Source organism: Larus michahellis, chromosome 3, assembly GCF_964199755.1.
Source record: "Larus michahellis chromosome 3, bLarMic1.1, whole genome shotgun sequence".
NCBI lineage: Eukaryota > Metazoa > Chordata > Aves > Charadriiformes > Laridae > Larus > Larus michahellis.
In genome coordinates, this window is record NC_133898.1 from 19,819,004 (window position 1) to 19,840,403 (window position 21,400).

Here is a 21,400-nt window from a genome sequence, read left to right on the forward strand (position 1 = left end):
GACAGGAGAAACGACTTCAAGGCACATTTCGGTGTCTGTGACCAGCAGGCTGAAAACCAGCAGCATCAGCTCCCCAAATAACACACGGCGGCTGAGGCTACACCGCTGATCTTGGCAACAACCCCTTCCCTCTCAGCTACAGAAAACCTATATACAGGAAAACATACACACATGCATATATATATGTATATATATGACATTCATGTTATTTTGCCTTTTCTAAACAGTCTGGGAAAGCAACGTGGATTCGCTTTTCCCAAGCAAGAGATGCCCACGGATAAGCAGTGTCCCCAACTCGCCGTGCCACACTCCTCTCAGGCTTGAGCCTCAGGCCCCTTCTCTTCTCCACCAATGCTGCTGGAAGTCACGGAGAGGAGGATTAAATCGCTACAGCAAACTAATTGAAACACATCCGAAACATTCCTAATCTTCGTCAGGCCTAATCTTCTTTGTATTTATCCTGGCATCAGCTTTACAGGGATGGAAGACAGAGGTATACGCCTAGGGCTGCCAGGCCACAAAAGGAGCAGCCCAAGCGGCAGGGACAAATACAAGAACTTAACAATAGGGTTGTGGTTAATGGTTTGCAAATGTTTTATGAACGGGCCTACGTCTTTCTCGGTCGTGAGCGATGCCTGTTGCTCACAATGGGCTCCACATCACTATCGCAGCCACCAGCGCTACCCACGTCAGTGACAAGTGGTGTCCCCCAGGGGTCTGTACTGGGACCAGTACCGTTTAATATCTTCATCGGTGATACAGACAGTGGGATCTCATGCACCCTCAGCACGTTTGCAGATGACACCAAGCCGAGTGGTGCGCTGGACATGCCTGAGGGATGGGATGCCATCCAGAGGGACGTGGACAGGATCAAGAAGTGGGCCTGTGTGAACCTCATGAGGTTCAACAAGGCCAAGTGCAGGGTCCTTGCACCTGGGTTGGGGTAACCCCCAGCATCAATACAGGCTGGGGGATGAAGGGAGCAGACCTGCCAAGAAGGACTTGGGGGGACTGGTGGATGAAAAGCTGGACATGAACCGGCAATGTGAGCTCACAGCCCAGGAAGCCAACCCCATCCTGGGCTGCATCAAAAGCAGCATGGCCAGCAGGTCAAGCAAGGTGATTCTCCCCCTCTACTCCACTCTGGTGAGACCCCACCTGGAGTACTGCGTCCAGCTCTGGGGCCCTCAGCACAGTAAAGACATGGACCTGTTGGAGCAGGTCCAGAGGAGGGCCACGAAGATGATCAGAGGGCTGGAGCACCTCTGCTATGAAAACAGGCTGAGAGAGGTGGGGTTGTTCAGCCTGGAGAAGAGAAGGCTTCGGGGAAATCTTGTTGCAGCCTTTCAGTACATAAAGAGGGCTTATAAGAAAGACAGGGACAAAGTTTTTAGCAGGACCTGTTGTGATAGGACAAGGGGTAATGGTTTTAAACTAAAAAAAAGGTAGATCCAGACTAGATATAAGGAAGAAGGTTTTTTTTTTTTTATGATGAGGGTGGTGAGACACTGGCACAGGTTGCCCAGAGAGGTGTTAGATGCCGCATCCCTGGAAACATTCAAGGTCAGGTTGGACAGGCTCTGAGCAAGCTGATTGAGTTGAAGATGTCCCTGCTTATCACAGGGGATTCGGACTAGATGACCTTTAAAGGTCCCTTCTAACCCAAACTATTGTATGATTCTATTAAAGTGTTTGCCTATTGCTTTTTCTGCCTTGCTTCAACGTGTGCAACTCAGTTTTGATTTTAATTGCAAAGTCCCCACATTCTGCAAACCAAAAGTAGCTGGAATTGAAATTGCAAAGTAAAACCACCTATCAACAAAAATCAAAGCACCACACTGCCAAAACTGAGTGACACGCACAAAGCAGGGAGCTTAAGTGGGGAGGGGAAAAATGGAAATTACATTAATAGCACGTTTTCATTCGTAATAATCTGAGAGACTGGTAATGACACTGGAAGGTGAGCTACCCTCGGCCCAAGGAGACGTGGCTGTTTATGAAACCATCTGGCTGTCAGCCACTTCAACGCCTCGCAAAGGTAAAGTGTAAATGGCCACTGCAACACGTCGTGGTGCCAGCTGCGGTCAGGTAGAGCCGGGCTGGCCGCAGCCCTCTGGGCAGGGAGAGGATGCTCTGTCCTCCACCTGGCAGGGGGAAAGGCAAAAAAAATCCAGGAATCGTCTGCATTATGGGGAGGAGTAGCAGTCTGCAGTTTATAGGGTTGTTGGTTTGTGGTGTTTTTTTCATTCTATGTAACTTGTTTATTTAGGAAGAGGCTTATAAATCATTGCTTTCTTAAAAGTGGGCACCAGGTAATGACTACAGGAGAGTACTTCTTTGCTTTTAAGAAAGCGTTGCACAAAAATGATCAGATCTACTTAATAGGCTGTTGAAACAGCGTAATGCCAGCCTCTTATGTTATCCTGGTTCCTAATGATTTCATTAACCAGAGAGCTGGAAGGAGATCGACTTGGCATTCCTGGTCTCTGCAATTATATTCTGCTCAGACACAAGCAGGAGCTATATCCAAACAGCAACAGGTAGGATAATATTTAACGCCCACCTCTTTCCCTTGACGTTCTCTGGTTTGAAATAGAGTCCTAGTGCCATTTACTGGCAGTGAAACTAATAGGATTCTGTAAAAATCAATCCATAAATGCACAGACGCTAAAATGAATGGTTTCCTTTCTCTTCAGCTTAAAGGAGGGCTCTTTTATGGGTATCTATATGCCGGCATGAAAATTTCAGGAACAACTTTTCTAAGTCTTCATTAAATTCAAGGGGATTTTTGTAGAGAAGACTGCTTTAAAAGAAACTGCTATTTCACACCACAGCTCACTATTACCCACAAACCTAAAAGAGCGAAGCTCGCCGGAGCTGCCCCGACTGCACCGCGTTGTCCATGGGACGCGGGAACCAAGCCCCACACCCAACACAGGAGCTACTGAACTGAAACGATGTGCCAGCATCCACCAGCATCCCCGTCCCTTCTCCAGCAGCCGCTGCACCCACAGAAGAACACTGCCAACGGCAAAACGCTGCCTGGCCTCGTCCCTGGGGACCCCAAGAAAGCAGCAGTGCCGGGGTCTGCCCTGCTGGTGGGGGACCACTGTCAGTAGAGGGTTTCCAGGTGGGAGAAATAAATTCATTAACTGAAACTGAGTGCTTTTGGGCAGGCCAAGGTGAATGTTTCTTAATAAAATATTTCATAAAAATGAATTAAAAAAAAAAAAAAAGAAATATTTCTTCCCTACCCACTGCATTAATGGCAGGGGGTGGGTTTGGGGGTTGACTATTTTTGGAGGAAGCAAAAAAGTTTCTCGTTTCTGAAAGCAAAAGTTTATCAGAGCAGCCTGAAAACTGACAGATTATTCGGATTTCTGGCTCCACAAGGACATTTCTTCTGAGACCGCTTTCCTGGAAGTGCAACGATAATTCCTGCCCCAGCGGCGAGGTGGGGATGCCGGGCAAACCCCTGCATTGCTCTCTGAACCAGCTCTGCATCACTTTCTCCCTTCTCCAGAGTGGTGCAGGCTCTGGGGTTAGCCTTAAATCCTGGTTTGTGGTCCCCAGCCCCCCCCGCTGCAGGCAGGGATGCTGCCACACCGCTTCCCCTGGCATCATCCCACCTGGCTCCGATTTCATCGGTACCGCTCAGATGCGACAACTCTGCCAGCTCCAAGGGCTGAAAATAGACGGGTGGATAGGCGCCAGGTCAGGCACACATGGTCCACAAAACCACGTCTCTGGTCCCTCCTGATCCACAGGGGACACCAGCTCCCCAGCTTTCCTCAGCAGAGGAGGAGGAGACAGTGACCCCACAGACCAGTGTCACCACTGCCGGCCAGTGACAGTGACATCCCTTGGTTAGTCCACTGGGAATGCCTCTGGGAAAAGCCAAAAGGCAGGAAGCCACTAGCACACCACCAGATCCTCTAATAGGAATAATTCTCCATGAGGCTTACAACTCTCTTGGACATAAATTGTGATAAAGGGAAAACTGTACATCCAAGCCCTTTGTACATCTGCAGCAATCCATCTTGTCTCTAGCAGCTTAACATCTCCAGAAAGATGTAGCTCTGCTGTAGGAAAAATTGCTCCTAAGTGCTCCTGGTCGTGAGAGATCCCGAGGAACATGGCAGAAGTTCACCCCAGCCACCTGGCCGACAGCCAGGCTTGCAGAATTGAATTTCACCTCACCCTCTTTCACCTCCTCCTTCAGCTCCAGAGGCTTTTCTTCATCTCTCCTTCCTTACATTTTGCTTCCAAGGGTGTGGGACTACAGTGGCATCGTCTTTTCCTCCATATCCAACCGCAGTACCAACCAGACACCTCAGCCAGTACCTTGCCTCTAACACCGTTCAGGAAGAGGCAAATATCCTCACACAGGCTAGCTTATGAGTGATGCTTTTCCACAATTTTTTGCCATCAAGAGACTGTCCTGAGTCACGAGACTTTTTTTTGCCATCTCTTTTCCTCCTCTTATAAAAGCTGTGGCTGAGGTTGGCCACGTTGGTGTCAAATCCTCCTGCTGCCAGCCGTCAAGTGCTTGACCCTGCAGAAGCCCAGCAGCAGCAAAGGCCGCTGGAAGAAATCCCTCTCTCTCCCTGCAGATAACTTTCCATGACCCACCCACCTTAACTTTTTCCAACCCAGGATCCATCCCAGTGAGATGCCCAAAATTCAAGCAGCATACTCAAGGCGGGGGCAAGCTCCTGAATTACTGACCAGTGTTACAACTTCACCAATGCTGCAAACTCTTCTCTTCCTCCTCTGATTTCTGCTTTTTCCTCCCCATCAAGAATGACAATTCTCCCATGATTTTAGCTAAATTTAGCTCAGTTTTAGTTAATTTGGCTAAGATTTCACTAAACTTAGCTAAGTAGCTTATTTTACAAAGCATCCTCCCATTAAATCTTCCCGTGCCTCGAAGTCCCCGTCTATAAAAAGAGAATCATTATCACCAGTTTGTCTCCAGATGACAGCGGCTTTAAATCACTGCCACCCGACATCTGGTTTGTGGCCCACAAAGCCAGGCTCCGTTTAGCTCCGAGTGGATAATTAGCCACCAGTGGGGACACCACCAACTCAGCTCCAAACACCCTTCTCCATCCCCAAAAGCGCAGGCCAGGGCTGAGGGACACGGTCTGGGCAGCCCAGGGACGCAGAAACCACCGCCGCCTGCAGAAATCAGTAGAAAACTTAAGCCCTGAGGGCTGTCAGCCTTTCACCAGCAGGAAAGCGCTTTAAAATTAAAAGAAAAAAAAAGAAAAAAAAAAAAAAGAAACCCAGCTAAGGCAGGCAGCAAATGGAGAGGTTGCAACCTTAAGAGCTGCAGAGACGTTCACACAATAGTATCTCGGCTCAAACCCTCCTCGCAGCTGTAGACAGCGAGACTGTAAATTGGTCTATGATTTAGCTCCATTTGGTGCCCTCTATTCAGTCCGGCGCCTCAGCACACGCTTTGGATACCGGATTTCATCCTTATCTCCGCCATCCATTAGCTGCTGTCAGCAAGCGGCCGGGGGGGAAGGCGGGGTGCCAGCCCGGCTCTGCACACACGGGAGCCCCCTTTTTCCTTCCCCAGCCGGTCCCGAGGCAGCACCTCGAGCCATCGCTAGGACCACGCTGCCGTGCTGAGGCGCCTTGGTTGAGGTAGGCATTTCATTTCCTAACCCATCCGTTGTTGAGTACAACAAACAACTCACATTTTTTCCCTATTATTTTTTTCTTTTTTTTTTTTATCTGCTCCCCCTCAGTTCACATTACAGCCGTCATTTATCTCCACAGCACCGGTAACCTGATTTACTGCCTCGATCGGTGCAGCTCCAAGTGAAGAGGGGACGCATCAAGCCCAACAAGCCACGGGGGACCCAGCCACGGGAGCCGGGCAGGGCAAGAAGAAGGGACAGGGCAGAAAACCATCCCGTGAACCAAGAGCACCAACAGTGCAATTTTCCTCATTCTTATTGCGGCAAATCTGGGAGGGCGCAACGATGCTGGGACAGAGGGACAGACGTCCTGCTGGGCACCCCTGGAAGACGGGGGGTTTGAGGCTGAGCGCTCAAGGAGTGGAGGATTTGGGCAAGACAATTTTTCTTCCCCCCCTAACCAGGCAGCGGAGAAACCTGCTCCATCAGGATCGACTCGGAGCATTTCTGCTAAGCACCTAATTCGCTCTCCCTCTCCTAATGAACAGCGTGACAAGCTCAAAAATCAATGGAGGCTCGGCGAACCCTGAGCAAAGCCTCCCGCCGGCGCCCAGCCAGGCATCCCCGCCGCGCTGCTCTCTCTAACCGAAACCGACGGGGGAGCGATTAACCGACAGGCTCGTTAATGGCCACCCCGTCAGGACTCTTCTCACCGAGACCCTGTGAAACCAAGCCATGCAAAGGAGTCATTTGTGGAGGTGCCAACCTTCTCCCTAGGGCTGCTGAGGCCACTGCCACACCTCCAGGAACCAACCTTGGAAAAGCCCCCAACCCTTCCCCACGGACAAGGATATTCAGCCCAGCATCCCTCTCCCAGACACCCACAGGCCTTTCTTCAAAGGCCCCGGCCCCATGAGCTAAATCTGAGTCTTTATTGTCAGATGGATGCTGCACATTTTGGGGCAGAATGGGAAGCACCGGCACACCCCCGACAAAAGCCACCCACTTGCGATACCTGCGGCTGAGCGGGGAAGCAGGCAGGGAAGAGAGGACACGGCCTCAGGAGACTGAGAGGGATGAGGAGCAGCCAAACGAGCGAAGCAGGGTACCAAGAAACTGCTTTTGGCTCTTTTTCCTACAACACCTGGCAGGCTGAAGCCCACTCCGTGGTGGCAGAGGCTGCGTGCGAGGGACAAGGATTTGATGGGGAAACGTCTGCATCCCGGTGCCAGCCAAGGAAACCTGGGAGCTGGGACGACGGCACGGGCATGGCAGGGAACAGACACTCCCCATACCCATCACCAACTGATCCATAGAGAAAAAAACAAGAGGGGGCAACTTCCCTCCAGCACCCCGCAGAGATTAGGATGGAGTGGGGACTTTTCACAATAAGCAGCTGCTGGCTCCAGCTCCAAAAGCTTCCCCACACCACTGCTGTAGCATCCTCTGCTGCTCCTCCCTTTGCTGAATACCAAGTATATATCAGTATATATATACACATAAATATATCTCTGTGCATATGTATATACACACACGTATATATACACATATATGTATAGATATATGTGTGTGTATATATATGTATGTGTGTATATATACATAAATATCTATCTTACTCAGTACACTGCTTTTCCCATCCACGTTTGAAAAGAGAAGGAGAAGCGGTGTGTGCAGCGGTGCTGCATCACGCGTGTGTTGCCCTGACCCCCCCGGCTCCTTTCTCCCACAGCGCCCATGCCCTGTTCCCTCAGCCTCTCTGCAAGGGGCTCCTTTCCCTGTCTCCTTTCACGGCTCTGAACCCTTCCCTCTGCGCTTTGTTTGCTTTAGCAACTCCGCCACTTAAGAGATGGGGGGGGGGGGGAGGAAAAAAAAAAAAAAAAAAGGAGGTGGGCAAATGGGAGAGATTTAACTCTGCCTTTGAATCTCCTGGCTGGAGGGGCTTCACACACTATTCAATGCAGCATCGGTGATTTAACCATCGGTGAGACGCTATTGCAAACAGCGGCAGACAGCAGAGCCTGCAGGAGTAACGCCGTCTCTAACAGCATGGATATTAAGGGCATTTAACAGCCCTTGTAATCACGCCGTGGCTCCATGCGAGAGCACAGCCAGCCAGCACGAGGGAAGGCACTAAACCACGCTGCCGGGTTAGCAAACTTCACCGTGCTCCTTACGGCATCCAAAATCAGCCCCACTTAAGGAAAACCACGCATTGGCTTCCCCGTACGTTCTCTCAAAACCCAATCCCACGCGGCAAAAGCCCTTAAGCACGTGCTGGGATGAACTGGGTGGCTTTAAAGCCTCCTTCAGTGAAAGCTGTACAGGAATCCCTGTACAGGAATCTGGGTCCCTGTAACACAGAGCAAACATTAAGACCTTCAGCAAATTAATCTTCCCGTACCTGCGTTTGATGCGCTGGGAAAGGATTACCGGGGGAGGAAAAGAAATCCTGAGCACAGCATGAGTTTAGCTGCACCTCAAAACTAGAGATGTATCGTACTTTTCAGGTCAAGCGTTAGTCCGTTCTCAAAGGAAAAAGTTCCCCAGCTTCTACACTTGAAAAGTTTTTACTCTTTTATTGGATTAAAACGATTCTGAAAAGTTTCCTGTGATTTTGATGCCAAAGCGGCCGGTTATCTATTGCAGCCTACTGTAACGAAAATGCCTGCAAACTACAGCCACTCCTGCCCTACAGGCTTGAAACACAGCTTCTGGAAATAAGGAGGAAAAAAAAAAAAGTGGGAAATCGTCTGCTTTATCTTTCAGATACAGTAATGGCTGCTGGCTCGGCCTGAAGATGGGGAGAACATCTTGAGCCCCAAGCCTGCATCCAGAGAGAGAGATGCTGGCTTGCCCAAGGCCATACGCACAGCTGGTGCTAACACCCAAACTGGTGTCAATAGCAGGAGATATGCCTCAGAAATTAGTTGAACCTGGTTGATATTTACACCTGGACGCTCAGAATTGTTTGGCTGCGAGATGGTGCTCCCACCTCCCTGGTTACCCCAGAGGGAAGGGAAATAACTACCCGGCCTTTCGTTCACACCTGTAATTATTCCACTTATATTGCTATAAAGTTAATTGAAGCAGCATAAGCTTTCATCCCAAGTAGGGGTGCCCGCATGCAGGCATTAAAAGGTGCAAATTACACTTTATTTAACAAGCCCGTTTCCAGCTATCGCACAGGCATCCCCTGTGCCGGACCCACTGGTGCTGCTCCACCTACGGCAAGTGCCTTTACACCAGTTTCTGCCCCAGTTCCACAGCTGCCGCCGAAGTACAGCGCTCTGCTTAAACAGCAGTTGTACAAAGACGTTTGGTTAAACGGCAGAGACGTTCCTTCACGTCTGGGATGCCCCCAGCGTCAGGATTTGACCATGACGCCGGCAGCAGGACCTGATCTCCGATGGATGCAACAAAGCCCCCTGAGAGCAGAGAAATCCTGTTGTGCAGAACGCCACTCGTGCCTGCTGGGGAAGCTTGACCGCACTTCACCCCTCGAGTGCCAGCACATTTTCCTCCTGCTTCACACGCACCAGCGGAGCTTCTGCTTGGCAAAGGCCAAATCGGAGACGACTTTCCGTGGCTGACGTTGCCCCCAGAAGGCACCGTGCCCTCACCTCCCCAAGCCCTGTAGTGCCTCAGGGTAAAGAACAACATCTGAACGACTTTCCCCAGCATTCAGATGCCCGCCGGAGCTCACTCTTCACCTTGCAAGGTAGATCATGTTGGTATTTTACGTTTGATTTTGGAAATGTCGTGTTGCGCGAGTGCATCCAGGAGGTCCCTGTCGAGGAGACACATTCGTATCTGTGCGCAGTAACGGGGGCCACATCACCCGCAGCAGCAGGGACCACAAACGTACCACTCTCTTCGTCACGCGATTCTCTTTTTTTGCCATTTACGAGTCTAATTTCAAATTTCAGCTGTTTCACTCAAAAATGTCCTGGCTGGTTTTCTACTGCAGGGGGACTGAGGGCTGGGCAGGGGGAACCAGACCCTCTTTCAAATAACAAAACCAGGGAAGAAAAAAGTTGTTTTGGTCCCGTTACGAAATCTTGGTGACCTCTATTTTGAGACATCCTTCTCCAAGCTCTGGGGTTGAGACTTCAAATCAGACAGATGACAGCCTCTCTAAGGGGCTCGGATATTTCACTTTCCCCCCTTGAGAACGCCACCAAACCAGGCAAAGTGAGAAGCCTTTGCAAAGCCTAATTTTGCACAAATACCTGACACGTCCCAAGACCGCAGCAGCTGAAGTCTCAGCAGGTTTCAGGCTCTTTGGAGGCTTGATCTTCTCCTCGTTTCTAGCGCTGACCAAATCCTTCACGTGTCACCTCTGCGAGGGGGACCTACATCCTTATTTACCCAGGAGCTGTGCAAATACAACTATTACTGCGCATGAAGCCCTTGGCTGCCAGAGCATTGAGCACGACAGAAAAATCCGCGTGGAAGTGCACAACGTTGTCCTCCACCTATGGGCTTGGGGTCAACAGGGAGCAGTAAGGAATAAAACAAGGAATAAAACAAAATAGTTGCTTGAAAAGGGAGCGGAGGCCATCCAGCACGCTGTGCAGGTACTCTTGTACATCATTGCATCGGGCAGGATTCAAACTACACCCTCTTAACAGGAGCTAAATTAAAGCGGTGATGGGTATGGCAGCACGCTCTGCTTTAAAACCTCAGTCCTGGTCTTCAAACACCCAGAACGGTATTGCCATGGGTACTTAATAATATGGTAAACGATGTCAAAACTTAAGGAAAAAAAGGCAAATTGATTTGCCTTCTCTCTTCCCAGAATTTCAACCCCGCAGCAGAATCGCTGCTAACACCTTCCCAAGACACGTGCCATCCCTCCACTGCAGCAAGCTGTCCGTCCGTCCCTCCCTCCCTCTCTTGCTCCGCGCCGTGAAAGCAGGGCAGGGAGAGCTGCTGCTGGCCAGCCCCAGGCCACGCTTGTCACCTCCTCCACCCCAAAATCAGCTCCTCCCGCGCCATGGCCAGCAGACAGGACCTCCGGGACACCGCTGGTCTGAGCGCCCATCCCCAAGGGCTGCACGGTGGTTGGTTCCTTCCTTTTACTTAAGAGGCCTAAACCAGAGATCTTCCTGCAGGATGGAAGGGCGGGATGGGAGGGCACTTCACGAAGCGTTTCGCAGTAGCATGAGAAGCACGCCATACGCAGCCGACACACCGAACACAGCTTAACTCCGAGCCCTATACAGATATTCATCCCTTTTGATCCCAGTCGCAGGAGCAGATGGCTGGTCAACGCATGTTTGAGTCTCCCTCTCTCTCCAAATTACACCGTATTTTTGCGCCGGGAAAATGCAAGGGGCATTATAAACGCCACGGCTCTTCCCAGCTCCCTCCCTGTCCAGCTCCGCTCTTGCCAAAAGGCGGGACTGTGTGACACGACAGCTCCCCTCCCAGCTCGGCTCCCAAGTGCCAGCTCTAGCAGCACCTCCTGCCTCTTTCCGCCGCCCACCCGGCTGGAAAAACCGCCTGCTTTCCCCAGCCAGAGCCCGAGTTCCGCACTTCGGCTGGTCGAGGTCAAAATGCCAAGGGGCTGCATCCCAAACATCCCCCAAGGCAGATCCCAAAGGATGTTAGAGGATATTATTCCATCCCGAAGGACACCAAATCAACCCATTGGATAGAGCAGATTACCCCAACTCAGAGGAAAAAAAAAAAAAACAACTAGTTTTTAAAAAAATAAAAGTTAAAAAAAACCTAAAAATCAATGTTTAATAAAAAGAACTGACCCAAGCCACTGAAAATGAGCCTGCTCGCACCTGTAACTCCTCCCTCCCATCTTTTCTCTGTCTCACCTAACGAGAAGCAACTAAAAATTCAACACACAAGAAAGAAACGATGTGCACAAACTCCCCCAGCCCGGGGGGGCTGCAACCGAGGCCCGCACCACTGAACATATTCATGTCTTATTTGCAAGCCATGTGCCTCCATAATGTGTTATGAGGTGTGTTTGTAACCGGCGGATGCCAACAATGGTCCTTGAGGAGGAAATGGTGTGTGTCTAAATGCAGGCAAAGCTATTTAGAAAGCCAGGACAAAGCAGCCTTGCTCTCCTTCCCTGGGCCAAATTACATCCTTTGGACTTATTCCTTCAGTGGCTTAAAAAAAAAAACAAAAAACAAAAAAAAAAAAACAAAACAAAAAAAAAAAACAGAATAATCCGTCTCAATTTCCTTGGCTCTGCAAATAATGTTTAGAGAATAGAAGGTGATTTCAGAGCTCGTTTGGTTTTGCACTGCACAAACCCTGGTTCTCCTTGTATCACTTTCCAATCAGGTTTATTGTTGGCATTCCCACTAGAAAACCATGGAGGAAAAAGCTAAAACCCCCAGTCACACTTGAGACAGAGGGGGGAAGGGGGAAATGAATAAATAAATAAATAAATATTACCTTTGTCTTTCAGCCTGATCTGAAAATGAACCTGTTTGGTTGCTGAATCAATTCTCTTCTGGCACCGCACTTCCCGCGCCCCTTTCCGGGACGAGATGCAATCATTAGTTCACTTGCTCCTCCAAATAACATCACAACGCGAAGAGCTCGAGCTGCTTTGCGCACCTCTCCCACCCCCTCGGCTGCAGTAAGGGTTAATTAAGACTCATAAGGAGCTTCCAAACAGCGGGACTGAAGGTAAACTATTAGTACTACTAATGTCGCCTCCATAAACAAAGCAGTGAACTCCTGCTGAACCCGTCACCACCGACAATTTTCCGAAGGCGTACGTTAATGATGAAAAATCATCCTCCTCCCAGCATCCCCGTAACATGGGCACCCACCTCCCCAGCCCCCCTGGGACACCCAACACCCATCCCACAGCGGGCCTCTTCCCTGAGACCCTATAGACTGCTCCCATCCCGACCTAGGGCTGCCCACCCCACCTAGATGGGAAAACCTGTGTCTTAGGAGCCCACCTTCCCCAGCTCCTATGGAAACACATGGGAAGAGAGGAGCAACACCCATTTAGATGAGCAGTGGATGGGGGCCCAAGATCTCCTCCTCTCCTACTCTTCCCGTAATGCTGACTCCTGCTGAGATTTTGGAACCAAAAAGGGGAAAGAGGGTGGGAAATCAATTTAATTGCAGCTTAGTAAGCAACTGTGCTAAGTGTTGCTGGCAAAATCCGAACATTTTGCTGTGAGAGAAAGGGGCGGGGGGCGGGGGGGGGTGTAAAATGGCTTTTTCATTGCACAGGAAAGTGGATTGAGAGCAAACAACATATCCCCCCCCTCTCCATCATCTGCTCCTTACCCCTTCCTTCTTTAAACAGGAGGAAGCCAGCAAGAAACACACAGCTAACGCCAGCAATCTCCCGCTCGCGCTACTCCAATTAATAGTCAATCCGCTGCACCCTTTGTCGTTAGGCTACACATAATTACCCTTTCATGCAAACGTCTTTCTTAAACAGATCCCACTTTTGCTTTCTCCGCAGACACATTCCCCGTAATTGGTTTTATTGCACCAAATGCCGGGCTGCCCTCGCAGAAGGGAATGGTTATAACCCTGCCTCTCTCTCCCAGCTGCAGTAGGCTGCTTTTGCATTTCCATGGCTTCTCCCAAGCTTGCTTTTCCCACCGGCAAAGACACAAGATCACAGGGAAAGACACCCAGAAGTACCAAAGCGGCACCCCATGGGCTGTGCGCACTGGACACACATGACAACGGACACAAGAAAAACACTCAGCTCACAACACCGCTGCTCAGACCCCGTATTCGGCTACCCAGGGATTTGCCAGCCTGGGACTATAACACACTTATACAGGTTTATAAGAGGGTGCTTATAAGAGGCGTTGCCCTGCCAGTGTCTCTGCTCGCCCAGCTGGTGCCTGCTAGCCCCCAGCAGCTCGGCAGAGTGTGCCCTGCGTCCTCCGCGCCTGCGACCAACCTCTCCGCTTTGGGAGGGGAAGAAAAACTCCAGTCCCGGTACCACAAAATGCTCCACAGACCTGCCTGCCCCAGGCACAGCTGTTTATAGCCCTGACACGGCAGCCATTCCCTGTGCCATGTCCCCCTGCCCACAGGGAGGCACGGACCACGCTGCAGAGCCGGGGTCAACAGACACCTCGGCAGAGCAAGAGGAAGCAAACCCAGCCAAGACCGGGCCTGGGCCATCAGCACATCAAGACAAATCAGGATGATAATTTCTTATCACGGAAAGGAAGAGCAAGGAGGAGACGACAGCCTGGGTTTTTGAGTAAATAATCCACCTCTGGACGTATCTGAGGTGGCAAAAGGATAAATAGGAAAAAACATCTTGCCTGATAGTCAGCATCTTTCTCAAGCAGGGAGACACTTCACAACATAGGTGCTGTGTCTATGACACCTCGGGATCCAGACACAGAGCTGATTTTGGAGCCCCCCCCGCTCAAAAGCGGAACTTTCTTTTGTCCAGCCCACCCCTAGGGGACACCAAGGGCTCGAGGTTTGTCCAGCCCACCCCTAAGGGTCACCAAGGGCTCAGGGCCACAAGCCAGAGCTGAGCCCTCCTAAAAACCCAGCTGCAGGGGCAGGGGCTCATGCCTTGTCCTGTCACCTCCCAAGGGGACGCCACCATGCCACGCCAGCTGGCGAGGGACGCTGCAGCCCAGGGAGATCCCGCTGGCAGGGCGCAGGGTGCTCCGCAGGGACCTTGCCAGGAGAAGCAGATTACAAGAGAGACCGTGACACTCCTGAGCCCAGCTCACCCCGTGAGCACCACCACCTCCAACAACCCTCTGGAGCGCAGCAGCAGGACTTTTCCAGCTCTTTCTATTCTTCCAGAGGAGAATAAAAAAGTATTTTCCCTCTTCTGGTGCTCAACACCTCTTGTCAACAAGACGTGAACCAGCTACGTAGAAATTTATTTAGCATCTTACAAGCAAAGAAGCGTAATCCTTGCATCCTCTCCATCCTTCCCTGCTGTTTTTTTAAAAGCACTGAGCTAGGAAAGGCGCCTGGACATCCCAGCGCTCACCATTTATGCAAAGCCAACAGGTCTTGTCCAATCAATATTTATGCCCCTCATCAGTCACGGCTGCAACGCAGAGCTCTACGAGAATGTAATGGGGGTAAAATTCATTCATTGCAATTACCAGTGAAAAATTAACAGGGTTTTTATTGAGTGCCTATTGTTTCCACAGGTCTCTCAGAGAGCGCCTTGATGCGCAGTCGGTAGATTAATTAAATGAGATGTAAAAGGCAGGCTGTTTGTCCATGGCTGGTTTAGTAGCCAAGGTGACTGGGTGCTGACTAGTACGACTTCTCGTCTCGCTCCTGCTCCCCGAGGATGCAGACATTTGCACAAGGAGGAGGCCCTGCTGAGAAAACCTCTTTCCCAAGCCCACCAGAAGGAAGGCAAACACCTGAAAACAAGCACCCATTGATGCACCAGACTTGTTCCATCTGGTCCCACAGAGGAGGACAGCTTGGACTTGGGTTGTGTTTTCTATTTCCACTTCCATCACGAGATACACCGGCAACTGGAGACAGCGACTGGATTCCACCCCATCTCCTGCACCATCAAAGCTTTGGATATCCTAGAAAGCCTGGGTTTGCTCCTAGAGACTTCACTGGTAAAGTATGGCAGAAGTTTCCTCTTCTCTCCCACCCTGGACCTGCTCGTGCCCCCAGCCGAGCCCCCAGCCAACACGAGCTTCCCTGGTATTAAACGCTCTGCCTTTTTGTTCCCCACAGCTTTGCCACTTCAATCCCTTAATTGTTAAGATCTGAATTTTTGCAGGATACGCAGTTATTTTAATCTGTTAAGTGGCTCTGCTGCTGTAAAACTGACAGGAATTTAATATCTGGAGACTGTCAGCTGAGCTCCAGGTGCTGGGGCTCTCTAGACGGCGGCGATGCAGAAGGCAGCGCAGGCTGGTGCGAGGCAGAGAAGCGCGTGGCTGGCAAGCGTCCCTCGGCACCAAGCTCTGATCCTGCGGGGCGCTGAGCACCCCGCAGCACTTCCAGCAGGCAGCGAGGGTGCCGAGACCCTCAGCATCTCCCAGGAGCCATTCCCCAGCCACATTTGGACACGCTCGGAAAGGAGCTGTTGCATTGCAAACGCCGGCTCAAGTCAAGCGTATCAGGTCACTTTTTTTAATAAAAGGAACTTTTCCTCCGTAGCTTTTCTCCTGCAATCCAGCCCGTGACGGACCCGCTTTCCCTCCAGAGGCTGTCAGCTGTGCTTCAGCCATTCATCAGAGGGAGCGAGCCGGCGCGCAGGAGAGAGAGAAATAAAAAAAAAAACAAACCCTCAAGTCCAACAAAAAACCACCTTCCTGCCCGTCCTGCACGCACTGCTGGCCCCGAGCACCGGAGCCCAGACTCCTTGCCAGCCCCGCACCGCAACAGGGCTCTGCACAGCCAGCTCCCCACTTTGGTCCGACATGGATCCACCAGGTGGAGCAGATGAGATGACCAGGGGGGGTTGTCACCCACCCCTCTCTCCTGCTCCCTCCTTCGCATCCTTAGTCGCCCGGCACAGGGCGCCGGCAGGAGCCGGGGGAGCCGGCACACTCAGGGAGCATCCCTGCAGAGCCAGCTACACGTACTCCTCACAAATCAATTTGGGAATTCGCTTGTAATTAATCCCGCGTATCAGTTCCTCTCATTATTTCTTAATATAATTAAGTTATTAATTTATACATGTGTGTGTGTGCCCCCCTCTTCCCAAAGCAAAGCAAAGGGCCGGATCAGAGAGAACCAGGGGAGATGCCAAGCCGTAGCACGGGACCACGAGCCCAAATTACCGGAGCACGTACCAAGCCCTGACACCGCCTCCCTGTGTGACTTCAGGTGGGTCACCGGCAGCCTCATTTTCCGAGAGGGCTGAGCGACTCCAATTCCTCTGGAATCAACAAGAGCCAAAAAGGATACAAAGTTCAATTAACCTCTCTGGGTCCCAGTTTATCCAGACGGAAAACCGCCGGGGCAGGGAGACAGGCTGGAACTAATTAATGCTTGCAAAGTATTTCGAAATCCTCCGCCAAAAGGCAGGGAGGGCAGGACGCGACAACGAGTCCCAGCTGATCAGTAACCCCGAGCGGCCCCGTGTCCTTACACCCTCATCCATCAGCCTCGGTTTTCCCGCGGGCTGAGCCCACGGCTACTAACGAGGCACCTGGCCAGGCCCCGCGGGTACCCGGCTACCCTGGCAGAGACGGGCACGTCGCTCCGGCTCCTCTCCTCAGCCAATTTATAGGACTTTATAAAGAGCAGGGCAAAGGCAAGTTTTGCTTACTGCACTAATAGGGCTGTTTCTGCCCTTTGGAAAAGAGGAAAAAAAAAAAAAACCACAAATCTCAAGTGACAGCAGTAATACACTAATAGGGCTGTTTCTGCCCTTTGGAAAAGAGGGGAAAAAAAAACCAAACCCAAATCTCAAGTGACAGCAGTAATAACAGCACTGGAGGGACTGGGGAAGTTGTCCCGGAAACAGCTTCAAGAGCCTAAAAGGAACGAGTTACGCTCTTCTCGAGGTTCCTACACCCCACAGCCAGCAGGGAATCCCACACCCTAAAATCCAGCCTCAGCCTGCTTGGGCAGCCCCGGCACGTACTGCCCGCGGCTGCAAACAGCAGAGAGGAGGAGGAGGAGGGAAAAGAGGCGACGGGATTGAGGGGAGCAAGGGCTGGCAAGAAGAGGAGCCCTCTGAGCCTGCCTGCCACCAGGCAGTGGTGAGAGAAAGATGGAGGGAGATGGGATTAGAGGGGAAAACAGAAAAAAAGAAGAAAGAAAAAAAAAAAGGAGGAGGTGAAGCCAAATTAATTACACCACAGGGCTGTGTCTACCTCTTTGGGCACACGCAGCTCGGGAAAGCTCAGCTACTGCTGTCAGACCTGCCCCAACACCCACCTCCACCGCAGCCATGAGAGGCCACGCCAGCAGCACGTTTTGGGGGCAGGCAGGACTCAAAAGACCACGGCGGACCCCTCACACTGAGGACTTGCTCCTCGGAGACCTTGCCAACCCCAACACAAGGTTCTCCAGCTATAGGAAAAAACATCACAAGCCCTCCTCCAGGAAGCTGAGCGCTGGATCTGGCAGAGGATTTGGGATAAAGCTCAAGGAGGGGGATGCAGACCGAAATGACAGCAATGGACGGGCGAGCTCTCCACGCAGCCGAGGGCATCAGCCATGCTGCTGGCCCTTGGCAAGCCACCAAGGCGCCGCAGCCGGCCGGCGAGCTCGGGCACCACGGCCTTCCAGCATCGGACACGTGCCGAGATCCCTGCCGGGAGACAGGCACAGGCAGGAGGAGGCATTACCAGCTGGAGCCTAACTAGAAGGGTCTAAAGGTTAAATCCACATGAGGCATGATATATGGTGTGCATATGGCTGCAGAAATAAAGCTCAACTGAGAGAGAAGGCGGCGGGGCGGGGGGGAAGGATAAAAAAAAAAGCGGGTCAGAAAATGCTGCCAGGAAACTTGATGTGGATTTGCTCCATTTCTCCGCCGTAGATGCGATACAAAGTTTGCACTGCTTTTAGCAACCTACTACCTCCAGTTTCTCAAGGGATCTGGGATGACAATTCTTAACTGCTCAAGTTTTCATCATGCCCTGGCCAGGGGAATGGGACACACTGCCAGGCTCCTCTCTGGACCGCAGCAGCATCCCTGCCTCCGGTACCCAAGTCAGCTCTGCAGCCGTTCAGAGGGGTTAACTGAAGTGACACCACGTCCCCGTGCTCACAACCAGTTTATAATTCATACTGCTCAAAAGCGGTTTCCAAAGCCAAAAAATGTAATGTATTAAAAAAAAAAAAAAAAAAAAAAAAAAAGGAATCTGTACTCTATGCATCTCAAGGGGATGCAACTGTTTTGATGGAAAATTCAGAGGAAATGAAGGAGAGGCAATTTTAGCAGACAAATTGCTGGAGTTATGGCAACTTGGCGGTTGCAGCTTTGAAACTCAGGGCCTGATCCTGCGTGATGGGAGAAGTTCACTTCACCAGCTGTGGGAGCCCAGCTCAGCCCCTTACAGCATGGGCAACCCTCACACCCTCACCTGGGGATGGGGGGGAGCCTTCAACGGGAGCGGAGAGTCAGAACAGGCCACAAAATGAAACAGCAGCTCAGCCGCAGCTGGTGCGAAGCGAAAAGCAAGGTTCATTTCAAGGAGAACGTAGGAGCTCACATCAAACAGGGGAGCTCTCATTTTGCAATTTTTAAGAACGCAATTCCAATAGAAACCTGTTCACACCAAAGCACAGTTACAGTTAAGAAAGCGCTTGTCTTCTAACTCTGTTTTCAGTGACTTATTACCTTTCCCCGCTTAAATAAATAAATAAATGTGTATGTAATTATTTATTTTGGGGCCTGAAATCGCACGGATTCATTCCCCTCTGCTAGGAATGAAAGATTTCTGAAAGCCTGAAAAAAACCTCCTCAATCATTTTTATTTAAAAAACATGGAAAACCAATAATTCCTCCAGATGAAAAAATCAAAGTAAGCTTTATGAGTTCTGACTTTTTTTTTTTTCTTCCAATCAGGTCGTTAATTCAGTTGTAGAGGTGACGCACACGTGAGACTCTCCGAAGACCTGGCCAACACATACAGTTGCTGCAAGTCGTGGGCCAAATGCTCAGTTGGGTGTCACTGGTGCAAGAACAGGGCTGAGGGCTTGCACCCTTCCTCTGCCGCGATAACCCTTAATCTCAGCAGATTTTCAGGACCTGGGTTTTAACCGCAATTAGTTTACTCAAGATTTACAGCAGTACAACTAAGATCAGCATCTAATCCATGTTCTTTGGAAAGTTAACCCTCAGCTAAGCTCAGGCTGCTCTCAGCCGTTAGAGGACACCGGACCTTGCTCAAAGGAAGCTGCTTGCAGCTCCCTGCTTTTCGCAGCCTTTGGGCAGTGAAACTCGGCTGTTTCACTCCCTGTGTCGAGCAGGATGCTCTTCGCATCTCTCCCGTGCTGTCTCTGGTCTTCTCTGGGGTCTCAAACACAACACAGAAACAGGCGACTGCAAATGCACCCTTCTTCCGCCCCGGCTGGAAGACTTACAGGGCAACGCTCCTACCCACGCCGTCTTCAAAACCAGTAATTAAAAGCCCCAGTGATTCAACCTGGCTGATGTACCCGCGGCTCTGCCAGCCGACGCGCCCCAACCACGGGCCACCTGAACACTCTCCCGCTGCTCCCCTCTCACTCCGGCCAGGGGACAAGACCGAGCCCTTCTTGCGCAGGAGAAGGCTCGGAAACGCTGCGTGACCCACGGGGGAAAGGAGCCGCCCGTGCCCCACGCGTGACACAAAACACGCGTTTCATCTTTTTGGGGTGCACCCCGCTCCCCCGGGGACCCCAGGCCCAAAAGCGAGGGATGCTCCAAGTTGGTGGCGGGGCACAGGGCTGGTCCCGCCGGCGCCCCTGCCACCCCCCGGCGGCACCCACGGCCCGGGGAGTGCCGACGGCTGCAGCCCCCGGGGACCCGGGGCGCCGCGGGGGGGACGGACGTCTGGGACTGTCCCCGCCAGAGACAGTGCGGAGGAAGGGGCACCGCGGGAGCGGGGGGTCGGGGGAGTAAATCCACCGGGGGAGGGGGGGTAAGGAAAGGGTACGTAGCCGGTGCAAAACTTTAAGGGGAGCGCCATGGGGTCAGGGAGGGGGTCCCGAAAACCGCCGGGAACTTCTGTCCCGCCGCCCCTTCCTTACCTCCGACGGGCGGCCCTCGGTTCCCGCCGCCTCCAACTTCCTCCTGGCCCCGAAGAAGAAGAGGAGGAGGGCGGCGAGCCAGAGCACCCCCAGCAGAGACAGCGCCAGCCGCCGCGTCGGCCGCCTCATCCTCGGGAAGGGTGGGAAAAGTCCGGTGCGGGGGGGAACGAAGGGCCGGGAAGGGGATAGGGGAGGGCGGGGGGCGCCACCGGGGGCAGCGGGAGCCGGGCTAGGCGGGGAGAAGGGTCTCGCCCGCCCGCCGCCGAGCCGGCGATGCGAGTCCCGGGCTGTGCATGCTCTGCAGGGGAGGGGAGGAGGAAGAGGAGGAGGAGGCGCCGGGAGGAGGTTGCGGGGGGGGGGGGGGTGGCTGGAGCCGGTGCCGGAGCCGCTCGCCGGGGGAAGGTGCAGCTCGCAGGCAGCCGGGCTGGCACCCCGGGCCCGGCGGGGGAGCTGCGGGAGCCGCGCCGCCGCCCTGCCCGCCCCGCCGGGGACCGCACCGCGCCGCGGCCACCCGGGGACGGGGATGCCGAGCACAGCGGGGGGGGGGGGGGGGGAGGCGGTGAGCGGGTGGGTGTAAGCGGGGACGCCCATTTCTCTCCCCTCCCACGCAGCGTGTGTGGATCCGGGCCGCTTCCCAGCGCCCACGAACCGAGCGCGAAAGGATGCGCGGCGACGGGGCTACGAAGTTGTCCCCCGGTCGGTCCCGATCCGGCTCCGGGGCGAAGGGAGGCCACCGTTCAACAACACACAGAGGAGGCTCAGACATGACGGGAAGATTAATTTATCCAATTGAAGCAGCAGGGGGAATTCAGGTAGGTGGAATTTAATTACTGGATTTGGAAGAGAAGATGCGAGTCTCTGGAGCTGTCAAGAGCACTTAAAAAATAAAATCATAATCATCAGCTGTTGGTATGCCGGCAGCAGCTCAGTGCCGGGCCATGGTCCTGCGGGGATGGCCCTCAGCTATCATCCCTGTCCCGTGGCGTGTTCCCTGCTGGCTCCGCACACAGCCCCGGCACAGCAAGCCTGTCCACACAGGGCAGCCGAAGTGGGAATTACAGACATTGCAAGGGAAAAAAACA

General features: G+C 52.4%; 1 protein-coding gene across 3 annotated transcripts in view; it reads right to left on the reverse strand.

The window, feature by feature from the left end:
• The window catches only part of GALNT14 (polypeptide N-acetylgalactosaminyltransferase 14), a 103,602-nt gene extending 82,844 nt beyond the window's left edge, over positions 1-20,758 (reverse strand). The window contains exon 1 of one of the 3 annotated variants that reach the window (XM_074578962.1): positions 20,319-20,758. Coding sequence is in view for 2 of the 3 variants with exons in the window: in XM_074578963.1 (XP_074435064.1) it covers positions 20,319-20,447 (129 nt within the window). In the remaining variant the exon portion in view is untranslated. The remainder of the gene's footprint in view (positions 1-20,318) is intronic. The other 2 variants (XM_074578963.1, XM_074578959.1) reach the window with 2 other exon arrangements.
• Positions 20,759-21,400: the final 642 nt, after the last annotated feature.